Raw genomic sequence first — 21,221 nt, forward strand, 5'->3', positions numbered from 1 at the left:
AAAGAATTCTTGGACTACCTGAGAGCCATGATCAAAGGAAGAGCCTAGACATTCATTTTTCAAGAAATCATGAAGGAAAAATGCTATTATATTCCAGAACTATAGGGCAAAATGGAAATTGAAGGAATTCAATTATCATTAGATGCATATTATGCATCTAATGCATATAATGCAAATAATATTCCCAGGAATATTATAGCCAAATTCTGTAATTCCTAGATCAATGAGAATCAACTTCAACCTGCCAGAAATAAACCCAAAGATCCAAGGGTTTGGGGTACAAAGGCAACAGTTGACAAATATCTCATACTATATAAAATATGGTCAAGATGAAATGACTTAGACATAAAGGGTGATATCATAACTAAATTAGAGAAGTACAGAAGAATATCTGTCAAATCTATGGATTGTAGAAAAGCTCATGTCAAAAAAAGTAATGAGTATCACAGTAAGTAAAACAGATAATTTTGATTACATGAAACTAAAAAAGATTTGTACAAACAAAACAAATGAATTCTAGTGGGTGGGATTTTAAATAAAGTCTTTGATAAAGGCCTTATTTCTCAAGAATACAGGAAACTGAGCCAAATTTATAAAAATAAGAGCGAATCCCCAGTTGATAAATGGTCAAAGAATATGAAAAGGCATTTTCCCAAAAAAGCAAATCAAGTTAGCAATTACATGGGAAAATGCTCTAAATTACTAATAATTAGAGAAATGCATATAAAACAAAACTGAGATACAACTTCACACCTATTGGCTAAAATGACAGAAATGGAAAACGGCAAATGTTGGAGGGGATGTGAAAAATTCAGACACTAAAGCACTGCTGATACCATTGTGAACTAATCCAACCATCCTAGAGAATAATTTGAAACTATACTGAAAAGACTACCAAACTACATACTCTTTGACCCAATAACACCAATAACAGATCTCCATAATGTGTACAAACTTAAGCAAAATGAATTTTTACAGAAAGAGAAAAACATGGTACATAGTAACATTAATATTATAAGGATTATCAACTTTGAAAAACTTAGCTACTCTGATCAAAATAATGATCCAATACAATTCCAAAGGGTCCATTATGAAAAATGCTTTCTACCTCTAGAAAAAAAAATTGAACTCTGGATGGAAAGAGAAACATATTTTTACTTTATTATTATTTTATTTTGTTAGTGTTATATTTTTAATATGGTTAATATGGAAATATGTTTTACATGATTTCACATATATAATCAATATCAAAGAGTTTGCATCCTCAAGGAGGTGGGAAAGGCATGAGGAAAAAAAGAATTTATTATTCGAAATGACTTAATTTTTTTACATTCAAATAGAAAATATTTAAGGAAATAAAAATAATTTTCAAACACAAAAGAAAGTATTAAATATAAATATCTCAGTAAGCTGAATTAGGGCCTTGGAGAAAAGAACTAAATAAAAAGGAACAATTAAATTGTTATTCAAAGAATAGGAAAAGTAGGAGTATAAGGCTAAACAGAAGGTAAATTAAAGAATAAAGAAACAGATATTATTGGGGGCAGCTGGGCAGCCCATTGGATAGAGCCAGGCCTAGAGACAGAAGGTCCTAGGTTCAAATCTGGCCTCAGACACTTCCCAGCTGTGTGACCCTGGGCAAGTCACTTAACCACCATTGTCTAGCCCTTCCCACTCTTCTACCTTGGAACCAATACACGGTATTAATTCCATGACAGAAGGTAAGAGTTTAAAAAAAAAAGAAATGAAAAGAAATAGATATTATTAATTAATGGAAAAATTATAGGAGTCCAAGAGGAATAGGATGAGAAATTTAATGTTAATTTTTAAATTAATGTTAAATCCAGCAAGAGGAAACTCAAATGTACCAAAGGCAGTAAGTTGCTTTTGTCTAATTGTTTATCCAGCACAAAGAAGGGATAAGAAAGGGATATAGTGTCTGACCTGGAATCAGGAAGACTCATCTTCCTAATTTCAAATCTTGCCTCAGATGCCTAGTAACTATGTAACACTGGGCAAGTCACCCAACCCTGTTTATCTCCATTTCATCATCTGTAAAATAAGCTAGTGAAAGAAATGACAAATTAATCTAGAATCTTTGCCAGGAAATTCCCAGAGACATGAAGAGTCAGACATCACCAAAAAAATACTATCTATCAGGCAAGCAATCAATGATATTAGAGAAAAATTAGCTCAATATGAGATTTCACTGAACAACATATGTTGCCTGGACGAGGTGCTTTTGATAACCTCTATTAGTTTACAAATGTGTACATATACATACTCTTTCAGAGACTTCTCCAATTGTTTGGCTTGTGAAATGGCTTCATCTCTCTCCTCATTGGCTAATTTCAGCCTAGACATGATAGCTTCATCATGTTCTCTCTGTGCAAAATATATCTCTTCAACCAGAACTGTAAGGAAAAAAAAATGTATTTAACAGAAGACACTGAAACAATAAGAATATTCAATGTAAAAGAACATATGTATATCCAACCAAATTGATTCAAAAGTAAACTACTTTTTAGAGAAAGCAACACTAAATATCACTATTGCAATAGTTTTAGAAATGAGGAATTCAAAATAGAGTACAGATTTAGATCATTCACACTCAATTCAGAAACATAAGCTCATAGCACGAAACAAATTCTTGAAGAGTCCTTTAAATTATAAGATTCTATATTTCTCCTAATATATTATTTAGAAAGACATCCTAATTTCTTAAAGATGATGCTTTTGGGCAAATCAAAGGATGAAATTATATCCACAAAGTCTTGACTAACAAAATGAAACTTAATCATCATTATCTTTCTTAACAAGTAACTTTTATGCTTCACTTTTTATAAAATTGGCAATTTTAGTGCCAAAGCATATACTCTGTGAATATGTATTTCCTTTTTAAAGTGTTTCTGTCAACATAGTCTCTGAATGCATTTTTTATTTATCAAATTACAGCTTAAACAAGTTTTGTACCCTATCTTGAACAATGTTTTATTTTAAAACAAAAATTTAATAATGACAAAGAAATCGAAATCCTTCCATCTAAACTTCAGATACTGAAGATGTGGGTAATTGGCAAAATGATACAGTTGTTATTTTCACATTTCTCTAACAACTCTAAAATGAGAAGAAAATTGCTTAATAGAGAATTAAGCAATCTAAACAGGAGAAAACTGAAATACTACCACAATACATAAAGCAATATAAAAGTGTAGAGTCAAAAAGTATCCATTCAACCTACTACAATTAAACAAAGCTTTGTAGGGCACAGCTAGCTCAATAACCTGCCAAGCTTATATTTCAAGCTGTGATGGCTTTTACCCATTTGCTTCAATGTGATGACTCAATCTTATCTCTCCTTTTCCCACTGTTAAAGAGACAGGAAAAAAGTTATTCACTTATGTGACTAAAAGGGAGTAAATCTCAGGGTAGGAAAGCAGAAGAGGGTAATGAGAATCAATGTCTCAGAGCTGCCTTGAGGAAAGAGGTAGAGAAAACTAGCAATGGTCACTGCTCTTTAGGTAGAGAGCCAAGATACAGAAAAAGCTTCACATTTCCAATCTGAAGCTGAGTTCATGACCTAAAAGAAATTCTGTCCTAGGGACACTGTCATGACTAATGATTGCCTTTTCTCCATGTTCTCCTACATCCCTAGTTCTTTAATCAGAAATAATGATGAAATCAATTCTGCCACAGTCCCTTAAATGGGTGTATTAATCTATTCCTCTATGACTCCACTCATTATGCCTATAAATTTCTAAATAAAAGTGCCTTTATCAGGGTATGACTTTATCAGGGTATGTATGTAGTCTCCTGCATCAAAATGTAAGCTCCTTTAGGACAGTGATTTTTTTGACCTTATATCTGTATCATCAGAAAATAGTAACATAGTTGACACATAGTAAAGTATTTAATAAATATTTTCATTCATTCATTCATATTAGGAAAGAAACCAGATTTGAAATCAGGTACTTATATAAGTAAATTAATTTGGATAGAATTGTCATTTTGATTATGTTAGCTCATCCTACCCATGAGCAATCAATGTTTTTCCAACTGTTTAGATCTAGTTTTCATTCTGTGGAGAACGTTACATAGTTGTGTTCATATAGTTCCTGTGTTTGTCTCGACAGATAGATTCCGAAGTAGGAGGGGAATGTGGCAATGTGGGGACACTAATTCATTGCTGGTGGAGTTGTGAATTGATCCAGCCATTCTGGAGGGCAATTTGGAACTATGCCCAAAGGGTGATAAGAGACTGTCTGCCCTTTGATCCAGCTATAGCACTGCTGGGTTTGTACCCCAAAGAGATAATAAGGAAAAAGACTTGTACAAGAATATTCATAGCTGCACTCTTTGTGGTGGCCAAAAATTGGAAAACAAGGGGATGTCCATCAATTGGGGAATGGCTGAACAAATTGTGGTATATGTTGGTGATGGAATACTATTGTGCTAAAAGGAATAATAAAGTAGAGGAATTCCATGGAGACTGGAACAATCTCCAGGAAGTGGTGCAGAGCGAAAGGAGCAGAACCAGGAAAACATTGTACCCAGAGACTGATACATTGTGGTACAATCGAAGGTGATGGACTTCTCTATTAGTGGCAATGCAATGTCTCTGGACAATCTGCAGGGATCTAAAAAACACTATCCACAAGCAGAGGATAAACTGTGGGAGTAAAAACACCGATGAAAAGCAACTGCTTGACTACAGGGGTGAAAGAGATATGACTGAGGAGAGACTCTAAATGAACACTCTAATGCAAATACCAACAACAGGGAAATGGGTCAAGAACACATGTGATAACCAGTGGAATCGTGCGTTGGCTATGGGAGAGGAAAAGGTGATGGGAGGGGCGGTGGGGAGGAAAAGAAAATGATCTTTGTTGCCAGTGAATAATGTTTGGAAATGAGCAAATAAAATAATGTTTATTAAAAAAAAAACTCTTTCAGATGCAGACATAATAATGGTATGGCTGGATCAAAGGGAAATAGTTTTATGTCCCTTTTGGAATATTTATAAATTGTTCTCTGGAATGGTTGAATCAGTTCACAAATCCACAAACAAAAAATAGTGCATTTGAGTGTCTAAGATTTCCCATATTCCTTCTAACATTCAGCATTTTCCTTTTGTGTCATATTAGCCATTCTGATAGTTGGAAGTAGTGGCAGAGTTGTTATAATTTGTATTTTTCTAACCAATATTGATTCAGAAAATTTTTATATGACAATATATAGATTTGATTCCTTTTTCTGAAATCTGCCTGTTCCCATTCTTTGGCCATTTTTAAACTGGGAACGTCTTATAATCTTATATATTTTACTCATTTCTCCATTTTGAGAAATTTGAGATCTATTTGAGAAATGAGACCTTCATCAGAGACACTTAGTATAAAATTTTTCTGGGTTTTCTGTTTTCATTCTTCATTGGTTATATTGGCTTTGTTTGTTCAAAAATGTTTAATTTAACATTATTTAAATGACCCATTTTATATCATGTAGTATCCAATCACTTCATCATAAAGTCTTCCCTCATAAATTAGATCTAAAAGGTAATCTATTCCATGGTCTGCTTATGGCATCCCCTTCATTTCTAAATCATGTAGTCATTTTGACCTTATCTTGGTATACAGTGTGAAATATACCATATTGTTTTCTAGTTTCCCAGCAGTTTTCAATACTGCATTCTTGTTCCAAAAGTTTAGATCTTTGGGTTTATCAAACACTAGATTACTAGGATCATTTCCTACTATGTATTGTGCATCTAATCTTTTCCACTGATCCATCACTCTATTTCTTAGCAAGTACCAGATTCTTTTGATCATTACCACTTTAATAATAGACCTCCTTCTTTCCTTCACATTCTTTTCATTAATTCCCTTGATACTCTTGAAATTTTGTTCTTCCAATTAATTTTGTTATTATTTTTCTAGTTCTATAAAATTTTTTTGAGAGTTTGATTGGTATGGCACTGAAAAAGTAAATTAACTTAGACAGAATTGTAACTTTTATTAATTTGGCATGGCCAAACTATAAGCAATTAACATTTTCCCAATTGTTTAGATCTAACTTTATTTGTGTGAAAATTGTTTTATAATTATGTTCTTATAGTTCCTGGGTTTGTTTTGGCAAGTATATTCCCAGGTATTTCATATTATCTAGAGTTATTTAAAAGGGAACTTCTCTATCTCGAACTGCTGGACTTTGTTGGTAATATACACAAATTGTTAATGTGTAGATTTATTTTGTATCCTAAAACTTTGCTAAAGTTGTTAATTATTTCTAATGGATTTTGCATTGAGCATTTTATGATTTTTCTTCTTTTTAAAAAAGTTATATATGGGATAGCTCTCTGGAAAGATAAAGCAGAAAGGTTACTGGAAAAATTTTAGAGCTGTAACAAAATATATCAACAAGAATTTCTTTCAAAAAAGAAAATTAAGAAATGATTCATCTCTGGTGATTACAAAATAAGGTACATTTTGCATGGCATATTTATAAAAGCTGAAATAAAAAACATAGCTCATAAAATCTCACAAAACAAATGTAGAAAAGGAAAAAATGAAGCAAATCCTTTACCAATAGTAACACGAATTTGTATTCAGTAAGGGACATTGTAAGAAAAGATTAAAATTGGAGAGAAAATAACTAAAACCAAAAGAATCCACAAAGTGAACAAAACATAGCAACAAAATTAAATTTCATCCAAAAATGCCAACAATGATACAAAGTATTAAAATTTTTGGCAGCTAGGTGGGATAATGAATGTATAGATACAGAATAAGAAATAGACATCTTAATCAAAAAACATTCAATTGAATAAGCAAAAATGAACTCTCCTAAATTGAAAAAAAGTCTTGAATGGCTTTATAAGTGAGTTCTATTGAATATTTAAAGAAAGATTAATTCAAAGACTTCATAAATTATCTCCAAAAGAAAAGGAACATGTTAACAAATTTCTTTTATCAAACAAGCATGGTTTTGATGTAGGGTCAAAACAGAAGATAAAAGTTGTAGTCCAATCTTACTAAAAATCATTAACTCAAGGGCTGCCACAAGATAATAAAGAGATTATACATTATGGCAAGGTGAGAGATATGCAAAGATTGGAGATTTAGTTCAATATTAGAAAAGTGTTAAATATAAGAAACTGTATAATAATAAAACAATAAAAATTACAAGGCTATCAATAGAAGCAAGATAATTTTAATAAAATACAACACCCATTTGTTTTAAAAACATGTAAATAGAATGCTAATTAATATTATATTATTATATAATATATATAATATATAATATTATATAATATATATTATAAATAATATATACATATTACCAAGAACTAAAGCTATCTAAGATCAAGAAATCTTAAAGTAACTTGCAATAAGATTAGATGTCTACTGTTATCACTATTGTGTAATATAAGTGTAGACATACTATACATATCAATAAGATAACCAAAAGAAATTAAGAAAAATTAACATAGGCCAAAAGGAAACATCATTATTGAAACTTCGAGGTGGTATGATGGCTTAAAAAAAAGAAGGCTAAATCTTCAATGGTAATTATTACAGTAAGCAAAGTCAGTTACAAAATTAATAATATATAAAATATATACAAAAATTATTAGTTTTTCTATATATTGTCAACAAATTAAGCAGAAAGAGATGGAGAGAAAACTTAATTCAAAATAACCACAGAAGACATACAATATAATGGAGTCCATTTATCAAGCTACATAGAAATGCAACTATACAGAACTCTACATAACAATATGAATAGATATATAGATATAATATATAACTATATAAGGAAAAAAAATCAATTTGCATCACAGATCACATATTAATAGTTCGTAGTTCATCTATACCAATATAATAAAAATGACTACTAACTAAATTTATTTAAAACTTTAGTAATATGGCAATTAAATTACCAAAATGTCTTATAGAACTAGACATAATTATAAAAAATTCATAAAAAAGAATGAAAGGAAAAAGATTTTCATAGGTAAATAATGAGGAAATGTGGAAAATTAGGAGGTCTAGTAATACCAGTTCTCAAACTATATTACAAAGCAATAATCATCAAAACTATTTGGCCCTGGTTAAAAACAACAGAAAAGTAGAACAATGGAAGAGATTAAAAATGCAAGAGCTAACCATAAACAAATCTATAAGAAATTAAGTTTAAAATACTTCAGACCATATCCTACAATAATCTCTCAATGCTTCACCTAGATTTAAAGGGACATATTATAAACAAATAATAGAGTAGGAGATAGCTTTCACAATTCTGTATAGAAGGAATGTTCTGAATCAAACAAAGGATGGAAAGGATCTGAGGAGATAGAATATATAATTTTGATTTTGTAAAATGTTTTGGACAGACAAAACTAATGCATGTAAAGTTAGAAGAGAAACAATTAACTAGGGGAAAATATAAATAAAAAATTTCTATGACAAAGGTCAAGTATTTAAGATGTATATGGAAATAATTCAAACTAACATTAACAAATTATTCTCCAATATATAAATCTATGGTGTTTGTCAAATTTATAATAGCAAAAAGAAAGGTATAAAAATATATTTATTGGTCCACAAAGCAAATCCTTCACCAGCCTCCAACTTGAATTCCAACTGGAACTCTAACTCCAAAGAACTTCCCCTCACAGGAAGTTATAACTGCTTTTAAAGACATTTCTTTGTGTCACTTCCTGTGCCTTCCTCCACTTTTTGTGGACCATCACAGTCTTAGAATTTTCTTAGGACTGTCCAAAGGGCAGTCAGTTGTTTCTGATTTGTCACCCACTTTTAGCACATATGGGTTATAGACCTCCCCATACTCAAGCATAAAGTAGGGTTTATATGCTTCTGGTAATTAAATCTAAAAATGGGCAGGGGAGAGTTAATCCCATCTTAATACTATTTCTTTCTTTTCCATTTAACTCTTGGGTGTCAATAGTTCACAGTTCACAGTTCTGCTTACCTCTCTCTTCTTTTCATCAAGGTCACTGGAAAGTCTATTCTATTAGAGATCCTATTTTTCTTTCATCTGATTATACTAAAATAAAAAAGGCAGCTTATTCCTTTTTTCTTTCTTTATTTTATTTTAATAATAAATTTCCACATAAGTTTTTCAAAATTATATATATGATTCATATTGTCTCCTTCCCTTCTTCCCTACTAGCTAGAAATGACAAGCAATTGTCTGGGATATACATATATTATCAAACAAAACATATTTCCAGATTATTCATTTTTGTAAGAAAACCAAAACCTCAAATCACAAACCAAAATAAGCAAGTGATAAATCATATATTATCAACTGCATTTCTACTCCAAAAGTTCTTTCTCTGAAGATGGATAATTCTTTTACTTAAGTCCCTCAGAATTGTCCTGGATCATTGTATTACTGTTAGTAGCTGTCACATTTCATTGTTCCAAAATATTTCAGTTACTGTATATAATGTTCTCCTGGTTCTATTGATCTCACTCTGCATTAGATCATGTAGGTTCTAATTCTTTTCAAAAAATATTGAATGAATTTATGTGTTATCTTTGTGCAAGGGCCATGCTAATCTTCTCTGCATCATTCCAATTTTAGTGTATGTATAGCTGCCAAAGTGAGCATAAGAGGTGGTTTATTCTAATGTAAGTCTTTATCTTTTGCTTTTCTGGAATATTACATTCTCTGCTTTACTATAGTTGCTGCAAGATGATCCTGAGTGGTTTTTAGGATGTGTCAAGATTCTTAAAAAAAAAAAAACACCTTAGCTTCTGTCTTAGAATACTTTGTTTTATTCTAAGGCAGAAGAGCAGTAAGGGCTGAGCAATGGACTTGCCAAGGGTCACACAGCTAGGAAGTTTCTGAGGCCAGATTTGAACCCAGGACCTCCGATCTCTGGGCCTGGTTCTTAATCCACTGAGACGCTCAGCTGCCCCTGCCATGATTCTTAAAATACTTCGTCATCTGTTTTCCAGGTGAGTTGTTTTTTGATAGTTGATACTTTATATTCTTTATTTTTAAGTTCTTAACCTTATTCTAATATTCCTTGTTGCTTCCTAGACCAATTTAGTTCAATGTAATTCATTCTGTTTTTAAGGCAATTAACTAGTAGTTGATGTCTGCTACATATGTGATTTATTCTCCTTTCCATTTTTCCATCTGAACTCTAAATTCATTTTTATCCCTAGTTAAATTTTTTACATCCACTACATTTTAACTTTTTTATTTTGAATTTTAAAACATCACAAAAGAGAATTTCCAAACACACAAGTAGAATATAAAAGGCAATTCCTTAAAACTTATAAAAATTATAACCATTGCTTTTAAAACTGTCCTACGTGTTTGTGTTTCTTTCTGCTCTTTTTATGTTCTCTTTTTAAAAAGGCATGATGCCCTATCCTCTTTTTTGCATCACTTAAGTTCTCCTCCACATCCAATTAAAATCCAAGGGGGGGAAATGTTTAAGGCAAATAAACATTGTTACACAGTTAAGCAAAATGAATCTACAGAGTGGCTGTCCAAAAATGTAACTTTCTGAACCATACATTCATAATTTTTCTGCCAGGATGGACAACATAATTTATCATAGGTCTTCTCAAGACATGACTGATCACTGCATTTACCAGTGTTCTTATTTTTCAGGTTGTTTTTTTTTCTTTCCAATGCTGTTGGTTTTGCTGGTTTTACTTACTTCATTGTGTCAATTCAAACTAACCAAGATTCTCTGAAATCACTTCATGTCATTTTTATGGCAAAGTAATACCCCATAACAATAAAATATCACAAATTGTTCAGCAAATCCCCAGTAGTCTAAAAGACAGTCCATGGATCTCCTTTCTATGTTAGTTCTTTTTTTAACATTATCTTCCAATCCTCATTTTCAATCCCTCTTGACATTAAGACATTTTCTTTTGCTTGTAATTATTTCCTCTGGTATTGAAATTCCTCTTAGCCCCACAATCTTTAACCCTGTTTTTTTTTTCCCTCAAAGACTGATATAGTTACATATATACATACATCTCACACACACACACACACCACCACCACCACCACCACCACCACCAACAACAACAACAACCCTCTTTTGATAATTTCAAGTCAATGAGCATTAATTAAGAATCTACAAAATGCCCAACAGATAGAAGTAAGTTAGATTACCACTTGTCCCATTCCTTTGTGGTTGTATTCCCTTCTCATTTACATTAAGACCAAAAATTAGCAAGACCCAACCCCTACTTCCTTCTCTCTGCAGTTCTTTTATATTCTTTTTGCTTCTTCCTCTTAAAATCCTATGAACAGAATTAATCCATTCCTAAGATTTCCTTTTCCTTCTTTAACTCTTTTAATACCATTTGAAGATTCTAAAGAAGCACATTTTTCTCCCCTATTAGAATGTTAGTACTGATTACATAATCATAAAGATTCTTCCAATTATTCAACTAAATTTACCTTTCTAGGTTTCTCTGCAATCTTGTGCTAATATTTCAAAGTTCCTATTCAACTCTGTTCTCATCAAAAATGCTTTAAAATCTTCTATTCCATTAAAGATTCATATTTTTGCCTGATAAGATATCATTTAGATTTGCTAGCTAAGTTTTTATTTACTGGTGTTTTATCTTTTGCCTTTTGGAAAACTGTCTCTTCTTAGAGTTCTCATTTTTAGTAGAAACTATCAAATCTTGTATGATCTTTACTATACTTCTATAGTATTTGAAGTGCTTCTTTCTGGATATTTCTGGATACTTTGAAGAAAGTTAGATATTTTATGGAACATGGAGAGAGAGAAAGAGAGGGAGAGAGAGAGATATTGCAAAGAAAGTAAGGGAGACATTACTGAGAAAGCAGTGATTAGTTCCCTCCATATATTCACCATTAGTCTAACTTCTCCCCATTCAATGGGAAAGTTTTACATCTATATTACTTAGAATTCCTGTCCTTTAAATAATATGAAAATTCTCCGATCTTTACCTAGCATCAAACAAATAACAAAATAAATTTTTCCCAACATTACCAAGAATGGTCAAATTATTACTTTCAGAGTCAAATCTGACAAAATAATTTAATGATATTACAATGCCCACTTTTCCCATCTCTAACTATCATGGAAGGTAGTCACAATAACTAGGCATTTATAAATCAATGGTGATGGGGATTTTCAGGTAAGAAAACTTTACTTTAAAAATGAACTATGCCAGGGGCACCTCAGTAGATTTAGTTAGGCCTAGAGATGAAAGGTCCTGGGTTCAAATATGAACTCTTGCTATCTATGTGATCTTGGGCAAGTTACTTACCCCGCATTGACAAAACCTTAAAAACCCCTCTACTTTGGATACATAGTTTTGATTTTAAGAAAAAAGGTAAGGCTTAAAAAAAAAAACCAGCCATGTTGGGAAAATATGAATAGTAAGGTACAACAGAATTATGTATAAACCTCTACCTCTCAGAGTGAATGAATTTCCATAATCCAGGAGCGAATTATTTCGCTCTAATTCACCAATGAGAAAGCTTTAAAGTACAGTCACCTAAAGCCACAGTTTTTCTTAACCTAGTGCTATATCATATGGTGTACTTATTTATGAATAAAAATATTACATATTTTTCTCTGGATCTACTACTTGTACTTTTGAATCCAGTGAGTAGCTATCTAAATTGAAATACAAGTAAAAAAACTGGCAGTAGTTAAGAGAGGGCTTGATGACAATGCAAAAAAAATATTTTGGAAGAAATGTGTGTATCTATGTGCTTTATTATATATGTATGCAAATACACACAAATTTAATACATACAAATGATGCTAATAGGTATGCACATACATATAGACATACACAGAAACACTCATACACACTTATGCTCACTGTGTCTTCTGATAAGAGATGCTGACTTCAAATAATGAGTGTATGCTGATTTTAGGTCAAATAGATGGACTGTAGACACAGAAGAGTTATGTTAGAAAATGTCCTTTTGTTGACACCATTAAAATTCCTTCTTCTTTACACTAACTAAACACATAGGAAGCTTGCCAAAATAGTTCTTATCATAAAATTCTGCAACTAGTCCTGAAAACAACCACAACAGCATCTAGTTGGTTAGGACTGCCTTGGAAACAAAGAATATAATGTTATTTAAAAAAACATAATGGCTTCCCAGATTTGACAAAACTCTACTTTTAACAATATTCAAATGGTCCTACCCATGTGTTTCTTCATTACACTGAGAAGAGACATGAAAACTATATATTAGCAAGCACCCGATGAAAGGAAATTATTAATACCTCCTCCAACTCTCATTGCACAAATATATTCTTATTCTGTTATATGAAATGTGAATTATGCAATTATAAGCCCTTTTCATAACTGTGTTATCATTGTATAATAAAATTAATACTTTTGGTACAGAAGATGAAAATTCAATGCTTTTTGTTCATGAACAAAATCAATGCAACTGGAAAAAAAGAAAAGAATCTTTGCATTAAACATTTCTAATAAAGATCTGATATCTAAAATACATAAGAAATTAACAGAAATGCATAAGACTGAGATGTAGCTTCATCTTCTGTATATCAAAGACAGAACGAAAGCGTTCAAGCTATAATGGATAAATTTAGCGTTTTCACTTAAAATCTAAATTAATTGGTCACCAGGGAAAAATCACAAATAATAAAATACCCAAGTCAGCTGGAAACTATGGTGATTTTAATTAATATAGAGAGAAGGAATTAAGGAGAAGAGAGAGGGAGAGGAAAGAGTTAATTTAAACTGCTCTGACTCAGGCTGAGCCAGGCAGGAGTTAATGGCCTTGGCCACAGGGGCCTCCCTGAGCCCAAGGGAAAAGGAAGTCAGTCTTATTACTCACCAGGAGGCTGTCTCAAGGAAGCTGTCTGAGTCAGCTCTTCCAGGCTGAGTTCCAGGATCAAACTGGCGCCCAGGCTGCTCACAGGAAGTGATCATCCAGATCCACCTCTTCAGGAAAAGAGGGTGTTTTTTTGAGAAAAAAAAACCCCAAATATATAGACCTTTCACCCTTGTGTCTCCTCCTCTAAACTTACACATCTACCAATCACATCAAAGATTTTCTCCAGAAATGCCCATACTTTTAGTTCTCACCTTCTTTGATTAGATTTTTGAGTTACTTAACACTTCTTTGTTAAGTTCACCTTTTGTTAGTTACTTGGCCTTTTTGTAATTAATTTGACCTTTATAGTTACTTAACACTTTTTTGTATTAAGATCTAAAAACAGACTTAGCTTAACATTCTAGCTTCACTATAAGATGAGAACTAAGTACCTTCATTGTTCAATAAGGAGATTACAACTTCATCTTCCCCTAAAGTAAGGTTTAAGTAGGGTGGAGTAATTTAAAGTTTACAAACCATACCAAAAATCTTTAATATAATGCAACAGTATTTTACCTAGAGAAACAAGCAGTAATTTAATAAAGAAACAATATGAAGAATTTTGAGAAATGTGAGACTTAAATAAAATGATGCAAAATGAAATAACCAGAACCAAGAAAACAATATAATTAACATACAAACTACCAACAGGCTACTACACAAAAGGCAGGTAAGGTGATCTAGATAAAGAAGAAAGTCACCTTAGGGGACAAATAGGAAGTAGCATGGACTAGTCAATCAAGTCAAACGATTTTTCTTCATTTGCCATCAGTTGCTTTGCTTAGTTTGACTCCATCCATCATCGTCATGCCCTGTATTGCTAACCTCATCATGGACATTGCTTCATCTTTGCTACTCACACTTTAGTTATTTCTGTCTCTGAGTAGAGGGAAGAGCAAATATTCCTTCTATAAGCTGCTCTTTATGGAAGGTTCAAAATGCCATCTATCCCTTCATTTGTCAGCAGTTTCTCTGCTTAATATTGACTTCATTATCATCATCATGCCCCTTTGGTCTGGTACCATCTGACACTCCTCCCTTTTCAGCTTCTTTTTGTATACTGCCCCCCCCCCCCCAATTAGACTGCAAGCTTCTTTATGGCAAGAACTGTCTTATTTTTTCTTATTTGTATCCCAGTAAACAACACCTAGTGAGCACTTAATAAATGTTTATCATGTGGCATCATAAATTAATACCTCAAACTTGACAATCAAAATGTCCAACTTTGATAGAGAGCGCACAGGACCCTGAATCCAAAAGCCTTGAGAAAAGCAATGCTCCCTACCCCAAACCCCACCTTCAATTTCCTTGAACTCCTTCTAGCCCTTCCATCACAACTGTCATTCAGGGAAGTAAGTGCTGTAGATAAGGGGTCAGCCGCCACACTGACTGCAACACACAGAGCAAGCAAACCAGCCTAAGTAGCAAGGGACCATAAGGAAGAGTCAGGAGGAGGTATGTGTTAGGCAAATCCATCCACCACTGCCTTGACCACTATTCTCCCCCATTCTGTCTCAGACCCTTATAGAGAAAGAAGAGGGCCTTGAACCAAAGAATGTTTGGAAGAGCAATATTTTCAGCTCAGTGCCCTCAGCCATCACCCTGGGAACCAACTCTTCAAATGCTCCTGCACATGCTATAGCCACAGCTACTAAAGATCCAGAAAAGACAATGTCTTTGCCACCAAATTCTTTGCACTGTCAAATAGTTCAATGTCAGAAACTGATGTGAAGGGGGCAGCTGGGTAGCTCAGTGGATTGAAAGCCAGGCCTGGAGACAGGAGGTCTAGGTTCAAAATTGGGTTCTGATACTTCCCAGCTGGGTGACCCTGGGCAAGTCACTTGACCCCCATTGCCTAGCCCTTACCACTCTTCTGCCCTGGAGCCAATACACAGTATTGACTCCAAGAGGGATGGTAAGGGTTTAAAAAAAAAAGAAAAGAAACTGATGTGATTATATCAGTGGAAATAAGATTAAAGGAGAGATATTACCATCTGCTTTGTACTCTATGAACCATGAGGCTTTTACATCTGACTTGTACCTGAGGTCTCCAGTGCTTTATCTTCCTCACCAAAATGTGAGCTCCAGGAGGTCAGATATTCTTATTTTCTCTATCTGTATCTTCAGTGCTTATTATTCCAGTACTTTGAACTTAATAGATAATCACTAAATGCTTTATTCAGTCAAGCTTTCATTCACAAAGACCTTAACTCATGTAAATGAAAAGAATAAAATCAAATTCAGCACTATGTAATTATAATGATCTTATGCTTGCTCTTCCCTCTCTTTACTGCAGACTATGAGTGTAAGATAATTGAATTTACTGCCAGATTTCCTTTATGTGTTTGGGGGATTTTTACTGACTAAATTTTTCCTTCTCTCTGAATTTTTGTTACAAAAGAAGTTTTACTATGTTTCAGAGGGCTAAATAAATCTACATATATGTGTTTAAAGCAGTAATATGCTATAATTCATAATAAGTAATTTTATTTTTAAAATGCATCAACACAAATGAGAATTCAAGAAAATAAAAATAACCCAAATTATTCATTGTGAATTAATAGTATATTGCTGCTTTAAAAAGTTCATGATAATCCATGTTAGTCTTTTCAATATGCTCTCAGTTGAAAGAATAAAAATAGCTAAGAGATACAAGGGAATCCTTCTATACAATCCTCAATTTGACCTTATATATGCTATCATGCTACCTTTAGACAAATTTTTTTCTTCCATTAAAAAAATTAGAAATGAATATAACTAAAATAGTGAGACTAAGAGATGTTATTTAATTTGTCCAAGATTACGTGGCAGGATACCCAAATCACAGATCTCATTGTTGGAAAAAGAGTTGGTCATTTTGCGCTTAACAGTAACAGTAATTCACTCCATAATTTGAACCTAAGATTCCTTACTAGGATTTTACTCTGATAATGGGTGCTTCCAAAATGATCTTATTCAAATCTAAAAAAAGAATATATTTTAAGTTGCAAAAATTAAATTTAAGAAATTCTTTAATTTATGTAATCTTCAATGATTAGGCAGATGAATTGGGCAATTTGCATTTTGGAAACAGTACATGACTACAAAAAAAGAAGCACTAACAAAAAATCAATTTACAAAAAATCATGATGTTATAAGATCTATTTCAAACTGTTAAATTATAGAAATGCATTTATATCTTGGTTGCAGCTTTATCAATAGAAAAGTTGGAAGCAACAAGTTAAAGCTACTATAACTAAATTCTTAACTTTACAGCAAACAGAGGTCATCAAACATTTGCTTGTTTTTTCCAGTCCTCAAGGAGATCAATATCTGTAACTCTCAAACATTTTTAGTTTTTAGTAAAGAAAACTTAATTGTAAACACTGAGCTTTTTGAAGGTGGATGACTATTACAAAGTTCACTAGAAAATCAATATAGCATTTTAGCTGGAATTTGCTCATTAAACACTCACAGCTCTAATGCAAATTATGATGGAATGAATAAAGCAAATACGCATGCTTCTTTCTTTTTATTAAATGTAAAATCTACTGTTAATTACATCTGGTATGTCATACAAACTTTTCTCCTTAACTATTAAATAGAAGCTTTTACAAAAGTCATTAGAGATTCTCTTTCTTTGACTTGTATAAATTTCAATATTTGTTCAGTAAAGGTTCACAGCAGTTAAATTACATTAACAAATATTATTAGCTACTATGTAAGCCAACCAAGTAAAATACTTATATTGTAGGTAAAACAAACCATTGGGTGTTTACAATAATATTTGGATATCTCCATTTTTAAACATGCTTATCAAATATCCTATAATTCTTAATCAAATGAGAAAGACTCAAGGTAGATTTTTTCCCAAATACTCAAATTTATTTAGTAAGCTAATTGTTTTCTAATGCAGACAAAAGTAAATATGAAGAAGCTGAACCATAATGAGCATGAGTTTACTGAGTCAAAGCAGAGTACATATTTTCTTAGTAAAACCTGATTTTTTTTTTTTGGCAAACTCATCTCACACTACCTTTAAAACTACCTTTAAAATATAGTAGCAAAAAGGTATGTTGAAAATTATTCTAGTTTAAACATTGGTTTATGATTCTCCAGACATCACAACTTTAGGGGAAGGTGGAGCATTCCCAGGGAATAATAATTTGTTTGCTGACAGCCTAAATGTTGCCTGAGTAAATAGAAATAAAGCCAATTGGAAGAGTTAAGAAATGATTAGGATTCTAAACACTTACCTCATCATGTTAAATAACTATACAATCCACCTAGAACTATAAAATTCTAAACATATAAAATCAATAAAGGTTTCTAAAAAAACAAACAGCCTTGCCACAGTTCACAAATACAATTTTTGCACTTAATCCCTCAAATTTAATGTTTTTCAACAAAAATGAACAAAGATGAGAAAAAATATTTTCAAAATTTACAAATTTTAAATCATAGTGAATACTTTCCCTACAAAGGGGAAATATTACATTTTTACCAAAAATTTCCACTGAAATCCTAGGCAGTATATGAAAATGTATGTTTTCTACAAAATATTTCTTTAGAACAATTATTTCAACTCTGTTGAAACTGGTTACTGTACTATTCATGTCAATATCAGGAGCATTCTTTTCATGTAAGTTTTAAATCTCAAAACTGTTATTTTTGGAACCACTGAAGCCCTAGGATTTCTCCACATATGAACTGTGAGCTGACTGTAATCATTTAATAGTGAAAAACCCAGGTAGAGGTTTTGGGTTTTGTTGTTGTTTCCTCAATTAGATACATGAGGTTCAAAAAAGAAAGAACCAAATTAGAAGATATATGTATTCTTCACTAAAATTTATACTAGAAATTAAAGTGGTTGCAGTATTTACATATAGCTTTAGTATGCCATTTATGTAATATGCACACAATTTATGTCTTCTTTGCAAACCTAACACAATAATGTAATTTGATATTATCTTTCAGTTCCTTATTCTACTAACATGACTACAAGAATCAATATACTGAGCACTGCTTTTTTCTTCATTTTGGAATTGTTTGGTAGGTTCCCCCTTTTAACAGTTTTTATAAGGAAGGGCCTATGAGATAAACTTTGAAAAAAAAATACCAAGTAGGGTTTCTTCTCCTTTAAAAAGATGTAAACATTCAAAAGAAAGCATATCTATTAAGTAATTTTCTTATTTACTCAGTTCTTTTTTCTCTTTTTCAAAAAATGAGCAACAAGAGAGATGAAATAAGATGCTAAAGCACTTTTTATGGTTAATATAATCACAATATGAAAAGGGCCATTACTACTGAATCTTACTTAAAAGAAATACAAAATATTTTATTTTCCAGATAGTTAGATTCATCTTTTTCAACAATGAGATCCCTGATCTTAAAAAATGAGCTGGATAAGGCCATTAAAAAATACACTTTATGAGGTTTCATAATTCAAAATAAAAAAAATTAATCACTTGAATGATATTAATTTTGCCCATTAGAGATTAACATGAGAGTGCATTTTGTAGATTTTAAATTTAATCATTTAATATCTTTACTATATTTCAGTTTTTTTATAACTGTCACGAATTTTAGAAGTAAAATCAATGAGTTAAACTATCCACGAAGTTTTGAAACAAGCATCAAAATGAAAAAAAATTATGTTTCAAAATTACTAAAATATACATTCATTAGATTTACAGATTATTTGTATCACATTTTAATTGACAAATGATGATATTTTTAAAAAACATAGAGGTATATCCAAATTTTGGATCCCTACTAAAATTCAAATGACAAATATTTTTTGTGAAACATTTAATTAGTTGTATATCTTTGAGATTTCAAATACAGTAATTATATGAGTTACTTATGACTATTTGATATCAGCCCAAATTCAAAAGTAAAAATGCTTATTTTCTACGTTTTTAATGTAGCTCTTCATATTCACATATTCATATTCAGGAAAAAAAATGTATCTCCACTCCCCAGTGAATAAAGAATTGCCCAGTCTCCCTTTAGGCACTATATGTCCTGGCACTTTCCATAATTAATCCTAATTCATGTTCACAGATACCAGGAATTGAGGTATAAATGTAATCAAAATTTTATTATTATCAGATGTTTCAAAACAGATGATTTTTCAAAGCTACAGTAACCTTTTTTAGGCCCATCAAAGTCATAGTAATCTTTTACTTTAAAAAAATCAATATATTCAGTTAACTTTAAAATGTATATGTTTAATCTAAGCTTATAATTTTGGTTTAGTGAATTAATTTAATTGATTAAAAGTGATAAACATAATATGCATTTTTTCAAGAAAGTAGATTGTATTTAGGATTGGCTCATTTTTGAAAATCAGACAAATAGAAAACATTATTTGAAAGAGTAAATAAGAAACCTTTTAACATAAGAAAAACTTAAAGACTTCCACTATTAAACTCTTAATCTGTCCAATGCTTATACTCTAAATATTCTTGCTATTCTGATTATAATATAAACTACGTGCCCATTCTTTAAGCTATATATATGAGGAATATTTTATCATAGATAAATGTTTTATCATAGATATTAATCAAAATGTTTTTCTTTTTATATCAATCTTCTAAGAAATAAATAACTGAAGATTTAATATTTTTGTAGAAGTTACATTAAATGTCAAGGGTTTAAAATTGGATCTGCGAAGAAATCAAGAAAATAAATTTCATAATGAAAAACATACAAAGAGAATATTAATTAGTGAATATATAAACAATGAATACTACTGAAAACTTAGGTGATTCTTTTTTGCTCATACAGACATATATAATGTGCGAGATTTCTATATACATGCCACCAATCATTTATATATATATACACACATACATATATGTGTATAGTTTATAAACAATATACATATAATTTATAAATGAATGCATATGCATATATATAATATATCATTTATAAACAAGAGTTGGGGACTATGAAGTTATTTTGGCTAAAGCCCAATATTGTCCTTATTTCAGTTTAATTGGAAGAGGATCTCAAATTCATCTTCTTCATGAGATATCAGGAACCTGGATTTCTCTTTGTACCAAAGGTTAATAAGAAATGTGTCTGCAAAAGTCAAACAGCATTAAATACCAAAAACTGATTATTATTCCACAGGAGTTGTTCTGTCATTCATAATCTCTTCATGCTTCAACCTTCCTCAGCTAATCTTTAATGGATGACATGGAAGAGGAAAAATAACTAACATCTAGAGCAGGGACTCTGAAGTAAGCTTTTCAGGAAAAGAAAAAGTCAGCTTTTTAAAAAATTGAAATATAGGTGTAAAAGAGACTCTTTAATCATGAGTCAATAAATACTAT

At 31.5% G+C, this 21,221-nt stretch overlaps 1 protein-coding gene and 1 non-coding gene across 6 annotated transcripts in view; both read right to left on the reverse strand.

Annotated features, from left to right (window-relative positions):
- Positions 1 to 21,221, reverse strand: part of MIPOL1 (mirror-image polydactyly 1) — a 487,859-nt gene that overhangs the window by 355,747 nt on the left and 110,891 nt on the right. For all 5 annotated transcript variants that reach the window (XM_056811003.1, XM_007473186.3, XM_056811002.1 and 2 more), the window contains one exon: positions 2,285 to 2,414. In XM_056811003.1, coding sequence (XP_056666981.1) covers positions 2,285 to 2,414 — 130 coding nt within the window. The remainder of the gene's footprint in view (positions 1 to 2,284; positions 2,415 to 21,221) is intronic.
- LOC130456639 (U6 spliceosomal RNA) lies at positions 9,531 to 9,635 on the reverse strand. The gene has a single exon (XR_008915708.1). It is a non-coding gene; the product is annotated as a U6 spliceosomal RNA (small nuclear RNA).

Source organism: Monodelphis domestica, chromosome 1, assembly GCF_027887165.1.
Source record: "Monodelphis domestica isolate mMonDom1 chromosome 1, mMonDom1.pri, whole genome shotgun sequence".
Classification (NCBI taxonomy): Eukaryota; Metazoa; Chordata; class Mammalia; order Didelphimorphia; family Didelphidae; genus Monodelphis; species Monodelphis domestica.